The sequence below is a fragment of the Rhinoderma darwinii genome, chromosome 10 (genome assembly GCF_050947455.1).
Source record: "Rhinoderma darwinii isolate aRhiDar2 chromosome 10, aRhiDar2.hap1, whole genome shotgun sequence".
Classification (NCBI taxonomy): domain Eukaryota; kingdom Metazoa; phylum Chordata; class Amphibia; order Anura; family Rhinodermatidae; genus Rhinoderma; species Rhinoderma darwinii.
In genome coordinates this window covers 50,485,158-50,508,323 of record NC_134696.1, presented here as the reverse complement: position 1 = coordinate 50,508,323, position 23,166 = coordinate 50,485,158, and the positions used below count along the sequence as shown (strand labels likewise).

The following is a 23,166-nucleotide window of genomic DNA, read 5'->3' as shown; positions in this document are numbered from 1 at the left end:
ACGACAATTCTGGCAATGTTTTTTATTTCATTTTTTGTCGTTCACAGTGCGGTTTAAATAACGTAATAGCTTTATAGGTGGGGTCGTTACGGACGCGGCGATACCAAATATGTGTAATGTTTTAAATATTTTTTTTTGTTCATATTAAAGTATTTTATAAGGGAAAAGTGGGTTTTTTATTTTATTTTTTATTTCAGATTTTTACCTATTTATTATAAACTTTTTGAGAAGTTTATTTTTAGTCTCACTAGGGGACTTCACTATGCGGTCTTCTGATCGCTTTTATAATACACTGCAATGCTTCTGTATTGCAGCGTATTATTGCCGGTCAGTGTAAAACTGACAGGCACCTGAAAGGTCATGCCTCAGGCATCCACTACAGGCAGACCTGGAGGCCTTTGCTAGGCCCCCGACTGCCATAGAAGCCATCGGCTCCCTGTGCAGGATGAGGGGAGAGTGGCAGCTCCCTTTCTCCAAAACCACTTGGATGCGATGTTGACATCGAGCCCGCCCGTTAGAGTTTGTGCCCGGCTGTCTTTAGAACTCCCGCTTTAGACCGCCTGACACCCGCTTTAGCAGGCACAGGACACCCGTGTCGGGCTTAGGTCAGAGCGCCGTGAAAAGGCGGCGCTCTGGCATAAGTACCCTTAACGGCCGCCGTGAAAAGCTCTATTGGCAGTCGTTAAGGGGTTAATATAAGAGTGTTGGTGGTTAGACATCTTCCTCCTAAGTTAAACAGCAAATCTAAATTCTTCATTACTTTTATCTTATGGCTGATGTAAGGTTTCTTCTCACTTACAGCAAATGGAGAGGTTCAAAGTGGTAGAACGTGAAACAAAGACGAAAGCATACTCAAAGGAAGGGCTTGGTCTTGCTCAGAAGGTTGACCCCGCTCAGAAGGAGAAGGAAGAGGTTGGACAGTGGTTAACGGTAAGATTCTTCAAAATAATATAGGGCTCATGCAGGGAATCTGCATGGCGCCACATGACGTCCCAATTGTTCTGTATTACTGTATACGGTACCATATTCCAAATAATAATGTGGCATGTGATGGAACATGGCAAAAAAAATTCCTTCACAGATTCCATAATAATCCGTGAGGAAAAAAAATGGTATTAAATCAGACACTGGAAGGTACAATATGAACCGATAGATTTGTGTGCGTGGGTCTTAAAGGGGTTATCCGGGCCAATCAGCTGACTGAAGGGACTGCAGCTACGAACTCTGGCCTTTTCATAGCTAACCAGGTACAGCACTTTACACATCTGTAGCTGCTGTGCCTGGGATTCTAGTTCTGTTCCCATTCAAGTGATTGAGAGACTAAGCTGCAATCCCGTGCACAGCCACTATGCATGTCTACGGCGCTATGCATGGTAAACATTGAGGAGGCTGCAGCATTTGTAGTTGCAGCCCCTTTAGTCAGCTGATCAGCAGGGTTGCCGGGAGTCAGATCCTCAATCTACTATTGATGACATTTCCTATGTATAGGCCATCAATATAAAATACCCAGAGAACCCCTTTTTAAGATTTGTTAAACCATAGATGGACAATCTAGCTTTATCTTTGGCTAAAATAACGCCACTTTTAATAAATGTGGCCTACTGGCCCTGAACTGCTAAATTGCTTAATCTTTCTTTGTAAATAATTGGTTTTATAGCTGGCCAATGTACTCTCATTCTGCATTCTAATATTTTTCTCTACTGGAACGCTGGTACTTAGCGGCAAGTTGTTATAGTTTATCTGCAATGATAGGAATGTTTTGTTGTTTTTTTTACCATGGAAACTAATTCCCACTTTTTCATTCATGTCATTGGGGATACAGCACCATGGGTAAAGTCTCTTGCCACTAGAAGGTTGACAATAGGTAGGGAAAAAGTGTTGGCTCCACCCAGCCAGACCATATCTTTCCCACAGACACTAGACTATTCAGTGTCTGTAGGAGGCAGACCCAACCTGCTTCTCAAGTCTCCTGTACTTGGACAGGTTAGACAGGCCGATTTGGACTTGAGGAAGTTAAATTGCTTTGTACGTGCTTGAAGGTTTCGGATGGAGTTTCCTGCAGTCCGCGATCACCTCGCTTGGACAGGGCGAGTACCTTTCTCCCATCGCCAACTGCATTGCCTACCTCCAGATACCTATCCACCAGTTTCTCCTTCAATTTACAGCTGGTTTTCATTTCCTTTGGTTTCGCCACTGGTTAGAGTGTCTTCACCAAGGTCCTGGTGACTGTTACAGTCTTCCTCCGCATCAGGGGAGTTTCTGTCAACCCTTACCTGGACGACCTCTTGGTGAAGGCCCTCTCCAGAGAGGATAATCTTTCCAGCCCCTGCATCACCCTGAACAACTTGCAGAGAACTGGATAGATTGTCAACCGAGAGAGATTGTATGCATGGAGTTCCTGGGAATGATCTTGCACACCAAGGACAGCCACAGCACCCCCCCCCCCCCCAGTGAACATAGTCAGCCATTTAAGCTGGGGTGGCTCTTTTTTTCGCCAGGATACTCCCTGTTTTATCCACTTTTGCATACAAGTGTTGGGCCTTTGAGGCCATCCCCTATGCCTAATTTCACACGAGACCTCTACAGATGGCTATCCTCATGCGCTGGAACAAATCTCAGGATTTTCTGGACAAGTCGATCCTCCTTCCCCTATGGGTTCGTCATGAGTTGCTCTGGTGGGTAACCTCCCATGCCTACTTTCCGGGACAGGCCTTCTTTCCCCTCCATTGGCTTGTCATCTCGGGTTGGAAGGTGGTGTTCGCTCTTCACACAAATCAGGGCAGCACTGCTCCAGATCATTCTTCTGGAATTGAGGACCATCTTCTTAACCCTCTTGCATAGAACTCCACTTCTCCAGGACCGTCCAGTCAGGTTCCACAGTGGTTGGCTATCTGAACCATTAGGGTATATTCACTTGCTAAACAAAAAACGGCTGTAAAATATGGAGCTATTTCCAAAAGGAAAACATCCCCTGATTTTCAGCCGTTTTTTATGCATCAGGCATTTTTTGATGCAGCTTTTTAGGGCCGTTTTGGAGCTGTTTTTCTATTGAGACAGAACTTTTATTTTATTTTTTTATACGTCGTTTCTTAAAAACGGCCACGTAAAAAAAGCCCTGTGGGAATGGAACGTCGTTTTTCCCATTGCAATGGGCAGATGGCTGAACGCTTTCCAAACAACGGCTGAAAATAGGCCATGTGAACATATCCTCAAGGTGCGGTTCCAGGAGTCGGGCAGCAATGTGTAAGCACTGAATGGAAAATCATGTCTCATCCCGGTCTGTGGTCAATGTGTCAGGAGTGGACCACTGGGCTGCAGATTTTCTCAGGAGAATTTGGATATGGGGGAGTGGTCATTCCATCCATAGATTTGCCAGACCTGCCAGAAGTGGGGTACTCCAGAGTTGGATCTCTTCGCATCTTGTCTACAAGGCCATGGCTCTGAATCCCTTGACTGTCGACGCCCTAGTCAATCATTGGTAACGGTTCTCTCTTCTATAGCGGTTTCCTCCCCTTCCGCTGCTGCCCAGAGTTCTCAAGGGGGTCAGAGACTTAAGGATATTCCCGCAGTAGCACCAGACTGGCTTCACCGGGCCTAGTATGTTAGCCTCGTCATTCTGCTCGCAGATTCACTGTGGCGTCTTCCGCTACAACCTGACGTCCTTTACCAATGTCCGCTGTTCTACCCTCCCTCTTTACCTCAGCTTCGTTTAACAGAGTAGCTGTTGAAGCCGAGGTTTTGAAGTCTCGCAGTATTTCTGAATCGGTCATCTAGACCAGTGATCTCCAACCCCTGGGCTGTGGACCAATATCGGGCTGTGGATCATTTTGGTACCGGGCCATGGTATCTGGTATCCGCCACGGTGTCTGCAGGGTATTCTGGGCGAAAAACCGCATCAAATTATGGTGCAGTTTTTCACCCGGAATGTCCACTGCGGAAAACTGCTGAACATTCAGGCCGGCCTCCTGGGATGATGTCTTATCCCAGGAGGTCGCTGCAGCCTGTGATTGGCTGCAGTGGTTACATGGGATCAGTAGTCGTCCCAGGAGGCTAGCCTGGAGGAAGAAACAGACTTCTGAGTAAGTATAAGATTTTTTTATTTTTTTTCTGAGTTCGGTTGTTTTTTTGCAGCAGAATTGCTGCGATTCCACCGCAATGAACGCAACACCTGCTATTTGTTGTGGGTTTTACCTCCCCATTTAATTCAATGGGGAAAAACCACAACAAATCCACGTTTACGCAAATACATTTGACATGCTGCGGAATAAAACGGCACCACTCACTATTTACGCAGTGTGTGGATGAGAATTGTTCTATCTCATGCACTTTACTGCTACTGTATTATGCTGTGGATTTTCCACCACTAATTCCGTTGCGGAAAATCCGCAGTATTTACGCATCGTGTGAACTGAGCGGAAACACATCTCCCATCCTGTCTTTTCTGCAGTCGGGTTGGGATCAGGGCCTTGGCCATGCCTACCTTAAAGGCCAGGTCTCTGCTCTCTCCATCCCTTTTTTAGTAGACACTGGCCTTCCCCAGGTAAAAACCTTTTTGCAGGGTGAGGACCATACTGCCCCTCCCTTTTGGCATTCCGTAATCCCATTGAGCCCTGGATCTTAACCTGGACCCATGGGTCATTGAGGCCTTCCCCTTCGAGCGATTGTGTTGGACATCTTGCTTTGGCGGCTTTCCTGCATTGTTGCATTCCTTGTGGCAGTTACTTCTATTAGATGGGTTTCACAATTGGCCGCACGGTCCTGTAAACACTCCCTTCCTCGTGATCCACAGACAGGGATGAGGTGGTGGTCGGCCCTCTCCCATGATTTCTGCCTTACACATTGAGGACATCGTCCTCCCATCCTGCCCATCTCCCTCCCATTCGAGGGAGCGGACTCTCTACTGTCTTGATGTGGTTTAAGCAGCAGCATAGATCTTGCTGCAACTGAGTCATTAAAGAGGCTCTATCACCAGATTTTCAAACCCCTATCTCCTATTGCAGCAGATCGGCGCTGCAATGTAGATTACAGTAACGTGTTTTTTTTTTCAAAAACGAGCATTTTTGGCCAAGTTATGACCATTTTTATATTTATGCAAATGAGCCTTTTCTTATGTCCAACTGGGCGTGTATTGTGTTCGTTAATCTGGGCGTTTTTACTTGTTTTACTAGCTGGGCGTTGTGAATAGAAGTGGATGATGCTGACGAATTAGCATCATCCACTTCTCTTCGTTACCACCCAGCTTCTGGCAGTGCACAGACACACAGCGTGTCCTCGCTCATCCGACGCGATGAAGTTCCTGTGGGAGGAAGTGTGACGTCACAGCTTGATCTCGCGAGGACACGCTGTGTGTCTGAACTGCCAGAAGCTGGGTGGTAACGAAGAGAAGTGGATGATGCTGATTCGTCAGCATCATACACTTCTATTCACAACGCCCAGCTAGTAAAACAAGTAAAAACGCCCAGATGTACACACACACTACACGCCCACTTGTACATAACTTTAAACACGCCCAGTTGTACATAAGAAAGGCTCATTTGCATAAATATAAAAATGGTCATAACTTGGCCAAAAATGCTCGTTATTGAAAAAAACAAAACGTTACTGTTATCTACATTGCAGCGCCGATCTGCTGCAATAGGAGATAGGGGTTTGAAAATCTGGTGACAGAGTCTCTTTAAGACGCGCTGACTCTCTATTTGTGATTCCCAAGGGGCCGCAGGGGCTTAGTGGCTTCGAAGCCTACTATTGCTCGCTGGATTTGCTCTGCAATGTGGAAACTTATCAGTCCAAGGATACGGTTCCTTCCTATCGGGTTACCGCCCGTTCCACATGGGCCCGTCAGTGCATCCTCAGCGGTATCAGCACCAAGTGTCCGTCTTTCAGGTTTGCAAGGCTGCCATCTGGACTCTGGTGCATACATTCACAAAGTTCTACGAAATTCATACCATGGATTGCTCTAATGCAAGCATGGGTCGCAACTCTGGTCTTCTATGCGTTTATTGGGTCGCATTGCAAATTCCTTCTTTTGTCAACCCTCCTGGACTGCATTAGTGTCTCAGGGTGCTGTGTCTGTCAATGACATTAATGATAGTCCAGTGTCTGTCGGAAGGGTTCGGCCTGCCTGGGCAGAGCCAACACTTTCTTATTCTTACCTAGTGTCAGCCTTCTCGTGGCAAGGGCCTATGGTGCTGTGTCCTCTCCCCCCCCCCCCCCCAATGAATTCAAAGAGAAAAGGATTTTATGGGGAGTATTATTATTGCTAATATTGTTTATGTGCATTGATCCGCATGACTGAAAAGGTGATAAATATTGATTGAGGAAAAACCCCTTTTAAAGTGTAAGTTCTCCAAAACTACATAACATTAGTGTGTCTGCCATTAACTTATGCTGCCTTCAGTGAAGGCAGCATGACAGATGACCGGTTCCCTTTAAGGCTGGATTCACATGGGACGGTAATGCATAGTTTCTGCCGCAAAATAATCACGTTTTATGTGCGTATTTTGCTGTGGATTTCACCCCCTCCACATTGAAAAGGTGGAAATCTGCAATGAACATCCAGAATAACATGAACATGCTGCGGTTTTGAAAATCTCAGCATGCTCTAATTTCCGTCCGGAAAATGTTCAGCAGTATGAGGATGAGATTTAATTCTCATCCACATGGGTGGGACTGTATGTCTGTCATGTGTAAATAAATCCATCATAACAATTACCTTTTTAGATCAGTGGTTTTCCCAACCTGTCGCTCTCCAGCTGTTGCAAAACTTCAACTGCCAGCATACACTTGAGAGTCCATGGCAACAGCATATATATTTAGTATTTACTGCAGACAATTGTGTAGAGCCTATGCACACCGGCACGAAGCCTGTATGGCTCCTTTAGTACGAAACTGTACAGACTCTGACAGACTCCCTGTGTACGAAGATATTCTCTCCTAGAAGCAATGTTTTTAGGGTAAAATACATCCATACACATCTAGTCTGATAGATCATGCCACAATTTTCTTTTATATCGGATTTGAATAGAATCTGATAGAAAAAAAAAAACCATCTGGTATTGAAAGCACACGGTGGTACACTAGAGGGCTCATGCAGCTCTTTGGGAAGTCCTACGGATCCGTACAAAATGGTTGTGTGCTTGAACCCAAAGAGGTAACTAATTTGTAAATTAAGACTGCTTAGTTTTTAATACACCATCAACAGCTGCACTTGATATGTCCTCTGTGCCTTATTTCTGTTTTGTATAATGTGAAAAATTATGAGCACTAGTCAAGCACCAACTTGATAGAGTCCAAGTGGCTACAACTTCCCCATTGTTGGGGAAATATTTCACACTACTCTGGAAGAGTGTTGCTGACACTTTACATTCTAGGAGTACATTACTAATATGCCAGTTGGTGGTGGTGCTGTATAATTTATTATCTAAAAAAATAAAGGGTTAAAGTCTAAAGTAGCGTTTTCATCTACCCCTTACAGAACACGATTGACAGCTTGAACATGGGCGTGGATCAGTTCGAAAGTGAGGTAGAGTCTTTGTCGGTACAAACGCGGAAAAAAAAAGGAGACAAGGATGTGAGTTCCCTTGATGGAATAGAATTTGCTTTGCAGTGAACAGTAAATTTACGTTTGTAATAGAGCAGTGAGCTCTGAGCTGTATAATGCACTTTCATCTCTTCCCATATGGCTAGCAACTTAGGCTGTGTTCACACAGTGTAATTTGGAGGATGAAAAAATGATGCATAATATGTCCAAAACACTTTTTTTTTAAGCGGTTTTCTTTTATATATACATGTATTTTATGCAATTTTGTTCATGTTTTTTGCCTCTCATTGAATTCAATGGAATACATGATGCGTAAAAAGCGCTATATGCAATAACGATGCATATTTCCTATAGATTCAATAGGAAGGTTAATCCAAGCGTTTTTTCATGTGTATTTCGGCGTGTAAAATGCGCCAAAATACATTTCAAAAATTCGCCCTGTGAACAAGGCCTAATTGGGTGTTTCTTCTCATCTCCTATGACACTACTTTAAATATCATTATCATGAATGGTTTTTGAGATGACCTGAAAACTAGAAGAGGGGTATTTACGTCTGTTGTGTGCGCTCTTTTTTTCTTTCTGCGGCACCTTCTGTGTCTGGTGTTAGCAGAAGCAGGACAGAATCGAGGGACTGAAGAAACACATAGAAAAGCATAGGTACCACATCCGAATGCTGGAAACCATTCTACGAATGTTGGATAATGACTCGATCAATGTGGATTCAATCAGGAAGATTAAAGATGATGTAGAATACTATGTGGACTCTTCACAAGATCCAGACTTTGAAGAGAATGAGTTCCTGTATGATGACCTTGATTTAGAAGACATTCGTAAGTGGCCTCAAAAGATAACTGAAGTGGTTACTAGTCTTAGCTGCTCATTTTATACATCCAAAACAATGGCTGAGCAAATGGCAAATTAGCATGTTACACCCAAGGCCTATTCCAGGAATCTGTCCGCTACTTCATTCTGCCCTCTCTGAGAGACGCATGCAGTAGTGACAGGCATGCTGATTTGAACTGTGGGGTAGATTTACTACCATCTGGGTCTAGGCTTGTGAGAAGTTTTTTTTTTTTAAGCTTTAGTTACCCTTTAATGCCCTTGTATACTTAGTATACCAAAGCTTTATTGCATGTAAGTGTAAAACCTACAGGCACGACCTTTGGCACGACCTAATAGACATACGACCATGGCAGACTTGTGGGCCGTTGTTAGCCCCCTAGCTGCCATGGCAACCCATCGGCCACCTATCACTGTCTAATCACTTACATGCTGCGGTCGCTATTGACAGCGGTATTTAATGGGTTAAACGTCAAAATTATTTCAAATCCCGATCTTCGTAGCAGGAGCCCGGGTGTCAGTGAACGCCTGGCTCCCACAGTGATCCGATGGGCACAGCTTCTGTGCCCGCACGATCACCATGACTTAAATGAACGTCCTCGTGGCTTCAAGGTTTAATGGCCGCACGATTTTGCAAGTAAACATCCATTTTACCTGCAACGACGTGCGGCCTCTAATGAGCAATTTGACAGCTGCACCAAACGGTGCCTGCGCAAGCTGTTGGCTTCATCACAGATGTATCAATGCCGCTCCGTGGGGCCTTACCCTCACAAGCCTTTTGTTGAAAACAACAAAAACTATTTGGCTAACCCTTTAGTGACCAGCCTATTTTATGCCATGCGTGTTTTTATTTTTCAGGTTTTTTTATTATTGTATTTATAAAGCCATCTTTTTTTATTTTTCTGTACATGTGATGTGACTTGAGTGCTTTTTTATTGTGTTTTTTTTGGAAGAGAAGTTGAACAGAAAACAGCAATTCTGCCATTGTTTTCTAATTTTTTTATGCCATTTACCATTTGGAATAAAAAACATAATAGTTTTATAGTTCGGGTTGTTACAGACGCTGCGATACCAATTATGTAAGTTGTGGTCTTGCTTTTAGGGTTTTTTCCCATAATAACGCATTTTGGGGGGAAAATGGGTTTTTCATTTTTTTGTACTTGAGATTTAACATCTCTTTCTTACTAACTTTATTCATCTAACTTGTTCACTTTTTTTTTTTTTGTCCCACTATGGGACTTCACTATGTGACCGTTTGATCACTTCTTTAACCCCTTAATGACCGGGCCTGAAAAGGTCTTAATGACCAGCTACATTTTTCAGTTTTTACCTCTGGATTTCAGCAGCCATGACTTTTTTCTTTTTTCTTTGACGTGGCCGTATTAGGCCCTGTTTTATGCAGGAGAAATTTTATTATTTTTTTCATAGTTTGGAGGTAGAAAAAAAATTATTTTTATAGCGTGAATATAAGAAAAAGCGATTCTCTGCATATTTTATATCCCATTCATGCTAAATAACATGTTAGATTAATTCTTCAGGTTATTACGGTCGTTTAGATACCTAAGCAAGAGTTCACACTGAGTTTTTTTTTTACGCAAAAAACGGCCGAAACTGCCTCCCATTGATTTCAATGGGAGGTGGAGGGACATGCCCTATGTTTTGGCGTTTACGCCTCTGACCTCCCATTGACCTCAATGGGAGGTAGAGAAAGTGTATTTCGCGGCGTTTTTTGCCCGCCACGCTCCATGGCCGCGGGCGAAAACCGGAGTGCAGGAAGAGCAAAATCTGCCTCAAAATTCCAAACAGAATTTTGAGGCAGATTTTCCTCCTGCAAAAAAAAACTGTGTGAACCCAGCCTAATATGTGTAGGTTTTTTATTTAGTGTAGGGGCAATAAAATATATTTTATGAAAAATGGGTTTTGTTTTTTTTGTTTTTTTTTTAAATCCCATTAGGGGATAACTTTATTTATAACTTTTATTTTTTACTCTTAATGTATTCGCATACTCCCGTATGCTAATACATCATACTGTGTCACTATCACATAGGCTGCTGTTAGGGCAGCACATAGTGTGCCCGAACAGCAGGCTTACGGAACAGACAGCCCTGGGGTCCTTTGTAGGTCCCCAGGGCTGACTGCAGAGGGATTCCCCGGTGTTTGATCACGTCTCCGGGTTTCTGATGATGAGATCAAAGTGGGGAGTTCCCTTTGATCTTGCTGTGGTCACGGACCGCGGCGATCAAAGGGTTAAACAGCTGGGGTCCGAATGTTTTCCGACCCCAGCTGTATTCAGCAGGCTGCTCTAAGATCAGCAGCTGTTAGTTACAGCTCCTGGTTAGAGGATGAGCGCTCATCAGCCTCTTCTACAGCGACGCAAAAAGATGTCGCTGTAGACTAAGCACCTGCACCGCCTGCCGCCAAAACACGGTGGGCGGTCGTTAAAGGGTTAATACACTGCAATAGTTGTGTATTTCAGTGTATTATGCCTGTTAGCGTAAAACTGAAAGCGGCAGAGCCTAATAAGCATACACTGTTGGCAGTTCTGGGGGCCTTTGTTAGGCCACCGGCTGCCAGGAAATCCAAAGTATACCAAAGCATCCCAGTTGCGGGGGTAACAATGGGTTAACAGAGGGAGCCCCCTCCATCTGAAACCACTTAGATGCAGTGGTCGCTATTGACCGCGGCATCGAAGGTGTTATTTTCGATCGCGGTTGTTAGAGCAGCAGCGCGGCAGTCTTTAGCCTGGCACCCGCTCTAGACAGCATGGGACGCCCGTGTCAGGCTTCTGACACAGAGCCGTAAAAATACAGCGCTGTGGCATAGGAACCCTTAAAGGCTATGTAAACCTTCGAAAGTGATATATATTTATGTATTTTTTTTTATAAAGTCAGTGTGTTTGGTGCAACTTTCAAATTCATTTTTATTAAAAATTCTTCTTACTTTTTGAGATACAGCTGCTTTGTATCATGTATACAGAGCAGCTGTATCCTTTGCTGAATTCTGTATCCGTCAGGTCAGCAGTACTGGCAGGTTCAGTGTCAGAGGGTCCTGCGTGTGTCAGATGTGATGGATAACAGGTGGTCCCATCGTGTCAAAGTGACTTAGATGTGATTGATTACAGGTCGATGGATTCAGGTTTTACCGAATGATACAGCTGCTTTGTATACAGAGCAGTTGTATCTCAAAAAGTAAAACATTTAAAAAAAAACAAACAACAACAACAAATTGCACCAAACACACTGACGTTTTTATAAAAAATAAATCACTTTCGAAGGTGTACATAGCCTTTAATGACCGCTGTGAAAGGCGTATGGGCAGTCATTAAGGGCTTAACCATCTGGGTGTCAACACAAGCCTGAATGTCCGTTGCGTTGTCACAGCTGTATTGCTTTGTGGACAAAATTCAGCAAGTTGCATAGCTTTTTAAACCCGGATTATATTGCATTGTACAAGGGAGCTGGAAATTCCCGGCAGGTTTGAGTCCAGTAGAAACACTGTATTCACATGAGCTGGTTTTTCCTCATGTAAATAACCCCCTACAAGGACACGACTCACACATAGTGCTTGTTTAATTTAATTTTATCATTTTTTCATTGATTTATCTGTATGGCACATTCTCATGTGGCTTGTTTTTTTTTGTTTTTTTTCCCTCTTCCAGCACAGGCGCTGGCAGCTACATCCCCACCAGGCCACAGTCACATGGAGGATGAGATCTTTAACCAGTCTAGCAGCACTCCCACCTCAACCACATCCAGCTCTCCTATTCCACCAAGTCCGGCCAATTGCACCACAGTAAGTTCATTCACCTCTTCACCACGAAATCTAGATCATAGGGCAGATTCACGAAGGGTCCATCTACATGTTGAGATGCAGTTAGAATCGCATCCATAAACTGCATGAGGTTTTACCGCGATTTGATACTTTTTTCAATTCAATTGCGTTCTATTCTTTAAAGCACCAAATCGCTGTAAAACTGCAAGTGGTTTTCAGGTGCTGTGTTTCGATGCGGTTCTACCCGCACCTCAACCACAACACTGGCGTTTCATATGGCACTCTTTGCTTTTTGCTACGCTGGAGTAATATCCGACAGACTTAAGAGGCGCATGCATCTTAATAAATGTTGTATCTTTCCCTGGCCGTGCGCCACAATTGTGGTCGCACTGCCAGGCCCCATCCCTCTCCACATACCCAGCGTTAGAGAGGGCCGCCCCCTGGTTCTAACCACTTAGATGCGGCAGTCACTATTGACCGCCGCATCTATGGGGTTAAACGAGCGGGCCCCCACTCATTACACTGAAGTGTCGGCTGTACGTTCGACACGCTCGAGCTATGGATATATCATATATATATATATCTATGTGGCTTATGTCGGGAAGCGGTTAGTATCCAATCATGATGGCTTGATGGATGGCGGTACCGGGCCTGCCTACACCCTATTATGGCCATAGTGAAATCCTAGCTGACGTAGATTTCCTCTATGATTTATAACCGTTTCTGACGCTGGAGGCACCCTTTTATTAAACTCTGCCCACATTTTAGAAAAGTGGTGAGAACCGTGTAAACTACGAAAGTTTTGCAATTTTTCCTGCTAATTGTGACTTTTGAGTCGTTAGCAATTTTTCTATTGAAAATTGATAAATTCTCATCGCTAATTAAACACTTTGTTCTTAACACTTTTACTTAATTGTTATAATCGTTGATATTTTGCAGGAAAACTCAGAAGATGACAAAAAAATCAGAGGCAGGTCCACAGACAGTGAAGTCAGTCAGGTGAGTTGGATAGTCCCATTTCTTTCTGGTCATTTCATCATGTATTTTTTCCTTTTTGCCCCGTTTTTATGGGCTAGAAAATGGCGCAGCAAAAAACCTGCACCCAAAACTGCAATTTTTGTCATTGTTTTTTTTCCCACCACTTGGCATAATACTGAAACAGTGAGTTTAGAATTAGCCCAGGTGAACTAACCCTAAGGTTTCTTTCACGCAACAGTATCTTGCATCAATATTTGTGAGCCAGAACTAGGAGTGGGTCTAAAACATGGCAGAGGTGCAAATCTTTCCATTATACTTTTTCTTTATGTTCCACTCCTTTTTATGGGTTACAAATACTGCTCTGAAATACTGTCATGTGAATGTGGCCTTGGGTGTATTTACATGAGTAGTTTTGAGCATGATGCAGTTCCATATAACAGCCTGCATTTCCATAGGGAAGTATTTATAGTATCTGCTTGCCTCAGATACTGTATTTTAGATTGGAATATGAGACGTAAAAAGGTGGAGGTTGCATAATTTTCCACAGAACTCTTCCTCCAAGAAGTGGCGTTCTCATATCACCATAGTTCATCACAAGCCATTAGTAGGATCTGATGGTAAGGACTGATGTGCCAATAGTGTGTATTCACACGTGGAGTTTTCGGTCAGGCTTTAAAAACTGTATTAAAAAAAAATCTGCATGTGTAAATGCACCCATAGGGACTTTTTTTTAGGCTTTATTTTTACACGTGCTGTTTTAGTTAAAGTATCAATCCAGTTATATTCTCCCATCCATACTAACATTGGGCATGGAGAGACACGGATGCACGCTGAGTGGTACTGTTGCTGTGGCAATCGTACAATGTCTGGAGAGTATTGTGCACGGGTACAGTTCTATCGCAAAAGTACTGCTCAACATGATGGAGCGTCTCTCCATGCCCGATGTTACTATGGATGGGAGAGTATAACTAGAATGACACTTTCAGGTTTTGCCACAAAAAAGGCTTTTAATGTTAAGACCTACCAGAGATAAAATAAACAAACTGTATAGAATGAAACAAGAACCATTTCAGTGTGGAGTGTTCTAGAGATTTGTAAATCTCCATCTTAATATTTATACATGATTCATACCGGGGCTACAATAGAAATAAGTAGTATTGTGTATAAAATAAGGTTTACATACAGCAAGACACGACTAAATGATATATAAAGTGCCATGTTCGCTGGCAGAACTTAGGTGAAATGATTCTCACATCTTTGAATCCAGTGGTGGTCTAACGCCTCTTGGACACGACAGAGTTCAGGCCATGAAAAACGGTCCGGCTCGACCACGGTGGAGGTGAACGGGACTCCTGGCATCATAGACATTATATGATGCTAGGAGTCGCTGCCTTACTGCGGAACTGCTGTTCTGTACTGTATCATTTTGTTCAATACGGAACAGCAGTTCCGCGGGAAGGCACCTACTCCTAGCATCATAAAATGTCAATGCTGCCAGGAGTCACGTTCACCTGTACCGTGGTCGGGGCTGGAAATCCAGCCGACACTCGGACAATTTTTCACGGCTCGAACTCGCTCGTGTGCAAAAGGTGTTGGTGCATCTCTGGTTTGTTACTTAGATAATTTATTATTTTCAAAAGTTACTTCCAGGATCCTTTCCTATGTTGTGAGGTGGATTTTGGCACTAAGTCTATATTATTTTTTTTTTTGCAGAACTGTCTTTCAGTTCTTGCAGGGAATTTTGTCCTACTCCTAGCATTACAGGGTATATGTAAGTTTCCTTAAAGTGTAGCAGGGTTTTTCCTTTTTTAGTCACCAGCAAAGAACGGTTCTAAAAGTATCCATAACAACCATCATCCGCAGTCCCCTGCAGTGACGCCGAGTTACCAAATAGGAAGCAGTTCCAGCACGTCGTCGCTCGGAAATGGACCGGGTACAAACAGCAATGGAGCAGTATCAAACAGCAGCAGTACGAGCAGCAACAGCAGCACCAACAGCAAAAACAACCCGTCCAGTGGACATACGTCTGGTACACCTACACCTTATGCACAGGCAGTGGCTCCTCCACCATCTAGTACAAATACATCACAACCCAGGCCCCCCAGTGCCCAGCAAAATACAAGCAAGCAAAATGGAGCAACAAGTAAGTCTAGAGCTCATTTTGTTTATTTTTAATGTGGATTTGTCACCCTGACATATAATTATATATTTATTATTTGGCTTTCATATTTCTTGTTAAAGCATTCACTGGGGGACACCGTACCATGGGTATAGGCCGCGGTCACAAGAAGGCTGACACTAGGTAAATATAAAAAAAAAATGTCCGGCTATACCCTCTGCTGAGCACTCAGTTTCCCAGTCTTAGCCTACTGTCTCCGACATGTCCTACACAAGCAATTGTGCTAGATTTTTTGTTTTCAGGTGCAGGGTGAGAGTCCCTATTGATTTCCACTTGGTGACTCCCCTGCGGGCTCTAGGCGGAAGGAATTCCAACTGTTTCAGTGGATGCCTACCGTTTTGGGGGACACTCTTCCCACCTCCCTGGATGCCCAAATCCTATGGTGGATGTTCCCGGCTTGGTCAACCAGTCCCTTATTATTACCGGACTGGCGGTTGAGGATGCCGGACAGCAATACTACGCGTGTGCGCTCCCCACCCCCCGCCCCCCCCCCCCCAGGGCAATTGGGAGCTGCTGTGGATAGACAGGAAGGAAAAATTCAGACTTTAAGCGGGCTTTACGGCATTATGATATAGAGGGGGTTCTTATTCTGAGGTGTTGTGTCCTTACTAAGAGGTTTCTAACACTTATGTGCTGGCAGACATACTTCCAGCGTTCTCTTCCGTTTCTTATTACAAGCGGCATTCCGTTGGCGGCGCCAATAATTTAGGCCCCCGGCTTCAGTTCTCTGCTAGGCTGCAAGCGGGCCACGCCCTCTCTCCTGGTGAGCATATTACCCCCCAATGGGCTACTTCACTCACCCAGGCGGTTGATAATCTCGCCTGCCTCCATCAGTTCACGGCAGATGCCCTACAACGCCTTCCTCAGCAGCTAACATGTCCATTGTCCTCTCAGGCATCACAGTCCATTCAGGCCCCCAGACCTTCTTCCCTGAATTGCACTCGTTCTAGTTCTCCCAGTGCATCCCGCAAGTGGACCAGGAAATCAAGGTGATATCATTCTTCCTCTGATTCCTCTTTGGACAAAAATGCTGCAGGCGTCCTTCATGCTTTTCATTCAAGATATATATCTGAACCAGCTTCTTCAGGGAACGTCTCTCTCCGACTCTGAGCTTGAGTGTAATAGAAGACAATCCATTCCTCCTGCTGTGAAGATTCTCATTCAGGCAGTGAGATATACTTAAGATTGCAGATGATCCTGCTGAATCCCCTCAGAATAAGTTATTATTGCATTGCAACAGGCGACCACCTATGGTCTTTCCAGATCATAAGGGTTTTGACAAATTGTTTTCTGATGCGTGGAAACACCCTGACCGGTCTATGCACGTGTCCAAGTGTGTGGACTATATATTTCCTTTCTCTGTTGAGTGTATTACCAAATTGTCATCTCACCCTAAGGTAGATGCTCCCATGGCCCGGCTTTATGAAAATACTACTTTACCGGTTGCAGATGCTTTCTCCTTAAACGATGCTAAAGTATAGTCTATGGCAAAAGCCACATTCAGCGTGGCCGTGGATTTAGTCAGACCCCTTTTGCAGCATATTGGGTTAGCTTGGCTAGGATTGAACTAGCTACTCAACTGGAGGACGCAATTGATTCAGGGGACTTTCGTGGATACTTCCCTGCTAGCTGCACAGCTTTTGCAGATGTCTAAATATATCTGTGACGTCTCTGTTTGAGCTGCCCAACGGTCTGCTAAAGCCATGGCTAATGCGGTAGCTGCCTAGAGGCCATTTGGACTAGGAACTGGGATGCTGACAGTGCCTCTCGGAAGAAGGTTTTCACCCTTCCATTTTCCCCAGGATCTCCTTTATGGCCCTGACCTGGTCCAATTTATTTGCTACAGGAGGACGGAGCACTTTACTTCCACAACGTCGGCAAAGGCGACGCCCAGTTCCCTCAGTCAGAAGACAAATGTGGTTTTGTTTTGTTCGTTTCGGTACTCTGCTCCACGTCAGAGGCAGAACTCCCGTCCCTTCCGAGCACAGAGACCTGCCGGTCTAGAAACTTCTGGCAGCCCCGCAACAGACACGCTAGACCTGCCCTGGCACAGCCTGAAAGTTTGCCCTCACCCGAGCTGCTCCCTCGGGTGGGGGACAGCTGCTCTCCTTCCAGGAGACATGGCTCGAAGACGCATGGGTGCAGGAGGTTGCCGACAGGCTACAAAATAGGTTGTTTTTTTTCTCGCCCTCCTAGGCGGTTTTTCCTGTCAACGCCCCCTTGGTGCCCTTCCAGGGCCCAGGCTTTTTCTCAAGCCATTCAAAGCTTCCTCAATCAAGGAGTAATTGTCCCCGTACCAACTCCAGAACAGTTCAAAGGGTTTTATGTTAACCTTTCACAGTACAAAAGGAGGACAAATCTCTTCGACCCATTTTGTATCTAAAGCGTCTGTCGACGTGTGAGGATCTAAGGTTTCGCATGGAGTCTCTGCGATCGGTGGTCGCTTCCTTGGAGGTTGACTAGTTCCTGTCTTTAATAGACATCAAGGATGCTTATCTTCATGTTCCCATTGCTCAAGTACATCAGTTTCCAGTTTGTGACCCTCCCGTCCGGGCTGGCTATGGCTCCAAGGGTCTTCACCAAGGTCATGGCGGCACCCATGGCTCTCCTCAGATCCAGGGGAATACCGGTTATCCCATACTTAGAAGATCTTCTGGTGAAGGCCCCTTCCAAACAGGACAACTTGGACAGTCCCAACATTACACTGGATTGTCTTCGCAGATTCGGATTGCTGATCAACAGCACCACATCATCGCTCACTCCTCGGATAATGGATTTTCGAGGGATGGTCCTGGATACACAGGCAGCCACGTATATTTACCCAGGGACAAAATCTCCACTCTCAGACAGGGAGTGACCGTACTCCGCAGGAATGCTCCTTGCACCATCCGCTTCTGCATGAAAGTCCTGGGGAAGATAGTCTCAACCTTCGAGGCAGTCCCATTTGCTCAATTTCCCTTCCGATCTTTACAGCTGGCATTTCTATCTCGTTGGGACAAGTCTCCGTCTGCCCCCTTCAGTCAAGAAGGAGTTTCTGTGGTGGTTGGATGTCTTTCCCCAACATCTCTCAGGGAAAACCTTCATCTCTCCACTGACATGTCATCATTATAACGGACGCAAGTTTGTCCGGCTGGGAGGCGGTCCTCTGCTGCCTCACAGTCCAGGGCACCTGATTCAACCCGGAAGCTCAGCTCCAGATTAACATCTTGAAGCTGAGGGCCATCTTCCTGGCCCTGTCTCACTGGACTTCTCGTCTCCAGGTTCTTCCAGTGCTGATACAGACCGACAACGCTACAGCAGTGGCGTACCTCAATCTTCAGGGAGGTACAAGAAGCAGAACTATATGTAAGGAAACCGCCAAGATTAGACAACAGGGAGGCGGACTACCTGAGCTAGGAAAGCCTGTTTTTTTTAAATCTGGAGATTTTTCACCGCATTTGCATTTGGTGGGGTTTCCCGGACGTTGATCTCTTCGCCTCTCACCTCAATCACAAATGCCCGGACTATGTCACCAGAACCAGGGATCCCAAGGCCATAGGAGCCGAGTCTCTGGTTCTCCCCTGGTCGTACTTCAACCTCCTTTTATCTTTTTCCTCCCCTTCCACTCCTGCCTCGAGTGCTGAAAAGGGTCAAGGACTCAGGAATACCAGCCATTCTGGTTGCGCGAGACTGGCCTCGCAGAGCTTGGTATGCGGATCTGATGCTCCCGTTAGACACCCCTTGGCAGCTTCCTCTGCGGCTCGACCTCCTTTCCCAAGGTCCAATGTTACACTGCGTTTGACGGCTTGGCTGTTAAAACCGTGGTTTTGACGTTCAAAGTTTTTTCTGATCCGGTCATTTAGACCATGATTAAGGCCTGGAAGACTCAAACTCAGAATGATTTACCATCGTACTTGGTTGGCTAATTTTAGGTGGTGTGAATCACATAATTTTCACCTCCTGTGTTTTTCTATCTTGTGTATTCTGTCCTTCCTCCAGGTCGGTTTGGATCATAGACTCAGATTGGCTACTCTAAAGAGGCAGGTTTCAGCCCTATCTATTTTCCAACGCATTTTGGCTTTTAGCGCTCCAATTAGAACTTTTTTGCAGGGAGTCGCACGTTGTGCTCCACCTTATCGGTCCCCGTTGGAACCTTAATGTGGTCCTTGATGCTCTCCAGGCTGCACTCTTTAATAAATCTTTGCGGGAAGATTCTCTCAGGATCTTATTCTGGAAGGTCGTTTTCCTTGTAGTGATCACCTCTATCCATAGAGTTTCTGAGCTGGCAGCTTTGTCCTGCAAAGCTCTGTTTACTTTTTTTTCATAGGGACAAGGTGGTGCTACATCTGGTGCCATCCTTCCTAAGGTGTTCAACTCCTTCCATATTAATGAAGATCTTGTCCTTCCTTCATTTTGTCCTAAGTCGCCTTATCCACGAGAACGTGCCTTATACTGCTTAGATGTCGTTCGAGCCCTTCAGGTCTACGTTGCAGCTACGAAGTCCTTCCGGAAGACTGGCTCACTATTTGTTGTTCCTGAGGGCCCTCGTAAGGGTGGCCCGGCTTCAAAGGCACCATTGCTGGCTGGATAAGTTTGGCCGTTAGCAGAGGAGGCTTTTTTTAAGGGTAGGTATCCTCCCTTCTGGGTTACTGCTCATTCTACTAGGGCAGTTGGAACCACATGGGCGGTGCAGCATCAGACTTCTGCCCCTCAGGTCCGTAAAGCCGCCTCCTGGTCCTCGTTACATACTTTCTTAAGGCTTTAACGGATCCATTCTTTGGCTTCTGCCGATGCCAGTTTTGGTCGGATGGTGTTGCAAGCAGCTGTGGTTTGGGCTGCTCGCATGGCTATTATTCTTTTTACCCTCCCTAAGGGACTACTTTAGGATGTCCCATAGTACTGTGTCCCCCAGTAAATGCTTTAAAGAGGCTCTGTCACAGTATAAGTGCGGTATCTCCTACATAATCTGATTGGCACTGTAATTTAATGTAGATAACGACAGTATTTTTTATTTTGAAAAACGATCATTTTTGAGCAAGTTATGAGCAATTTTAGATTTATGCTAATTAGTTTCTTAATGCCCAACTGGGCGTTTTTTTAACTTTTGAACAAGTGGAAATTGTAAAGAGAAGTGTATGACGCTGACCAATCAGCGTCATACACTTCTCTCCATTCATGTCCAACTGTGCTGTCACATACACCCACATTAACTTTACTGAAGTGTCTTGAGAGTGAATAGACATCACCTCCAGCCAGGATGCGATGTCTATTCACACTCCCGACACTTCGGTAAAGTTTGTGTGGGACTTAATCACATCACTGCGTGATCTCGCGAGATCTAAAATTGTTCATAACTTGCTCAAAAATTATCGTTTTTCAAAATAAAAACCACTTATCTACATTACAGCGCCGACCAGATTATGAAGGAGATAGGGCACTTATAATGTGGTGACAGAGCCTCTTTAACGAGAAAACAGAATTTTTGTAAATACCAGTAAAATCCCTTTCTCGTTGAATTCACTCGTGGACACTGGTCCCGACCTATTTTTTTTCTTATTGATTTATGTTTTGAGCTTGATTTTCTAATTGGCAACATATTGTGTTAAATCTTCTCTGCTCTCTTGCTCTTGGTACAAACTGGGGAGCTGAGTGTTCAGCAGAGGTTATAGGCCACTGAGCGGATACACACACACACACATTTTTTTTTTTTCATATTCAGGCCCCATGCACACGACGTGCTTGTAATCATGGTTCGTGATTACGGGCATGGATGGCTGCGGGCAGTCATCCGCATTTGCGAACCATGCACTTATTATAAAGTATGGGAGTGCGGTCCGTAAAATAAAAAGATCGAACGTATTCTATTTTTTACGGAAGGTTTCTACAGCACGGACACCTTCCCGTAAATATACGGGAAGGTGTCCGTCGGCCATAGAAATGAATGGGTCCGTAATTATGGACGAAATCTACGGTTGTGGGCATGGGGCCTTACCTAGTGTCAGCCTCCTAGTGACAGCGGCCTATACCCATGGTACTGTGTCCCCCAGTGAATTAAACAAGAAACGGATTTTACTGGTAAGTACAAAAATCCTGTTTTTGTCTCCCAGGTGTTGACACTAATAGATTTGTTTTTATTGTTTTGTCTTTTTACACGTGGTTTTTGCCGGTGATTTCACCTTTTGCATTACAAGTGAAATTATGGTGCAGATTTTCGGGCATAATCTCTGCTGCGGAAAACAGTGGTTGGGAGGGAAAAAAAAGCTTATACTTACCCTCTGGCTTTGTTATAGCGATGTGTCTCTCTGCTCTGAGGTCAGCCCGGCCTCCTGGGATGAAGCTGCAGTCCATGTGGCTGCTGCAGCCTTTGATTGACTGCAGCAGTAAAATCAGATGGACTGTCATCCCAGGAGCCCAGGGCTGACCTCAGAACAGAGGATCGTGTTGTGATGACAACGCCCAGGGGTAAGTGTGAACACTTTTTTCTTTTTTTTTGGCTGAATCGCAACAAAAATCTTAACATTTGCGATTTGTTGCGGGTTTTACCTCCTCATTAAGTTCAATAGAATAGAAATCCTGCAACAAAAAAATAGCGTTTCAGCAGTCCAATGTATGCTATTGATAAAAAAAATGCAAAAAAACAGTTTCTCTGCAGATTTTTTTTTTTTGCTGTGTGTGGATGAGATTTGTTCAATTGTCATCCACTCTGCTGCTACTGCAATACACTGTGGATTTTCCACAATTAAATCCATTGCGGTAAATCTGCAGTGTTTACGCTGTGTGTCTCTACCATTAGGCCGGGTTCCCACATACCGTGAATGCTGCGGAATTTCCGCAACGGAATTCTGTGCGGATATTCCGCAGCATTTACAGTAGCAGCAAAGTGAATGAGATTTAGAAAACTCATGCCCACGATGCAAAAAAACTGCAGCGTAAACGTTATGAAATTGTTCTACGGTGCGGAATTTAACCCCTCAATGACCGTCGATACGCCTTTTCACGAATTACGGGGCTTTATTCTAGGCCGTCACGTTTTCACGGCGGCCTAATCAACGACCTAATGGGTGTCCCGTGCAGGCTGGAGCCGGGGCTCGATTGTCTAATGACAGCCGGGCTCCTGCTCCAACGGTAGCACTCGAAGTTTACTTAGATCGCGGCCATTTAACCCCTCAAATGCCGCGGTCATTAGCAACCACTGCATTTGAGGGAGCTCCTGTCACCCATCGGCAGCCCGCAAATGCAATTGCGGGCATCCAATGGGGTGCAATGGCAGCCGGGGGTCTATCAAAGGCCCCCAGGTCTGCCCTGGCCAGAGGCACGTCCTAATAGATGCCTGGCAGTTTTACACTGACAGGCAATAATGCTCTGGTATACAAAGTATACCAAAGCATTATATCTGCGATCTAAAGATTGCATAGTGAAGTTCCCTAGTGGGACTGAAAAAATAATTAATGTAAAATAAAAATTAATAAAAATGTATACTAACAAAAAACATATAAAAAAAAATCCTATAAAAGAATGGTTTTAGTTAGTAAAAGTGTAAAAATTAAAACTGCACATATATGGTATCCCCGCAATCGTACTGACCCAAAAAATAGTTAGCATATTCTTTAAACCGCAACGCGAACGCCGTGAAAAAAAAACGGTCAAAATTGCTATTGTTTTTTCCCATTTCCCCCCCAAAAATTATAATAAAAGGTTAATCAATAAGTCCCATATTTCTCAAAATGGTAGAAATTAAGTTCCGCAAAAATCAAGCCCTCATGGCGACATTGACGGAAAAGGTTATGGCTCTTGGAAAGCGGCGATGCAAAATAAAATTATTTTATTACAATGTTTTTTTTATTCTGCAAAAGTAGTAAAAGATAATAAACTACATATT

General features: G+C 44.6%; 1 protein-coding gene across 10 annotated transcripts in view; it reads left to right on the top strand.

The window, feature by feature from the left end:
• Nucleotides 1-23,166, top strand: part of CNOT3 (CCR4-NOT transcription complex subunit 3) — a 96,170-nt gene that overhangs the window by 57,004 nt on the left and 16,000 nt on the right. For 7 of the 10 annotated variants that reach the window (XM_075839894.1, XM_075839896.1, XM_075839892.1 and 4 more), the window contains 6 exons: nucleotides 802-930; nucleotides 7,475-7,570; nucleotides 8,148-8,370; nucleotides 12,039-12,172; nucleotides 13,091-13,150; nucleotides 14,942-15,272. In XM_075839894.1, the coding sequence (XP_075696009.1) occupies nucleotides 802-930; nucleotides 7,475-7,570; nucleotides 8,148-8,370; nucleotides 12,039-12,172; nucleotides 13,091-13,150; nucleotides 14,942-15,272 (973 nt within the window). The remainder of the gene's footprint in view (nucleotides 1-801; nucleotides 931-7,474; nucleotides 7,571-8,147; nucleotides 8,371-12,038; nucleotides 12,173-13,090; nucleotides 13,151-14,941; nucleotides 15,273-23,166) is intronic. The other 3 variants (XM_075839898.1, XM_075839901.1, XM_075839902.1) reach the window with 2 other exon arrangements.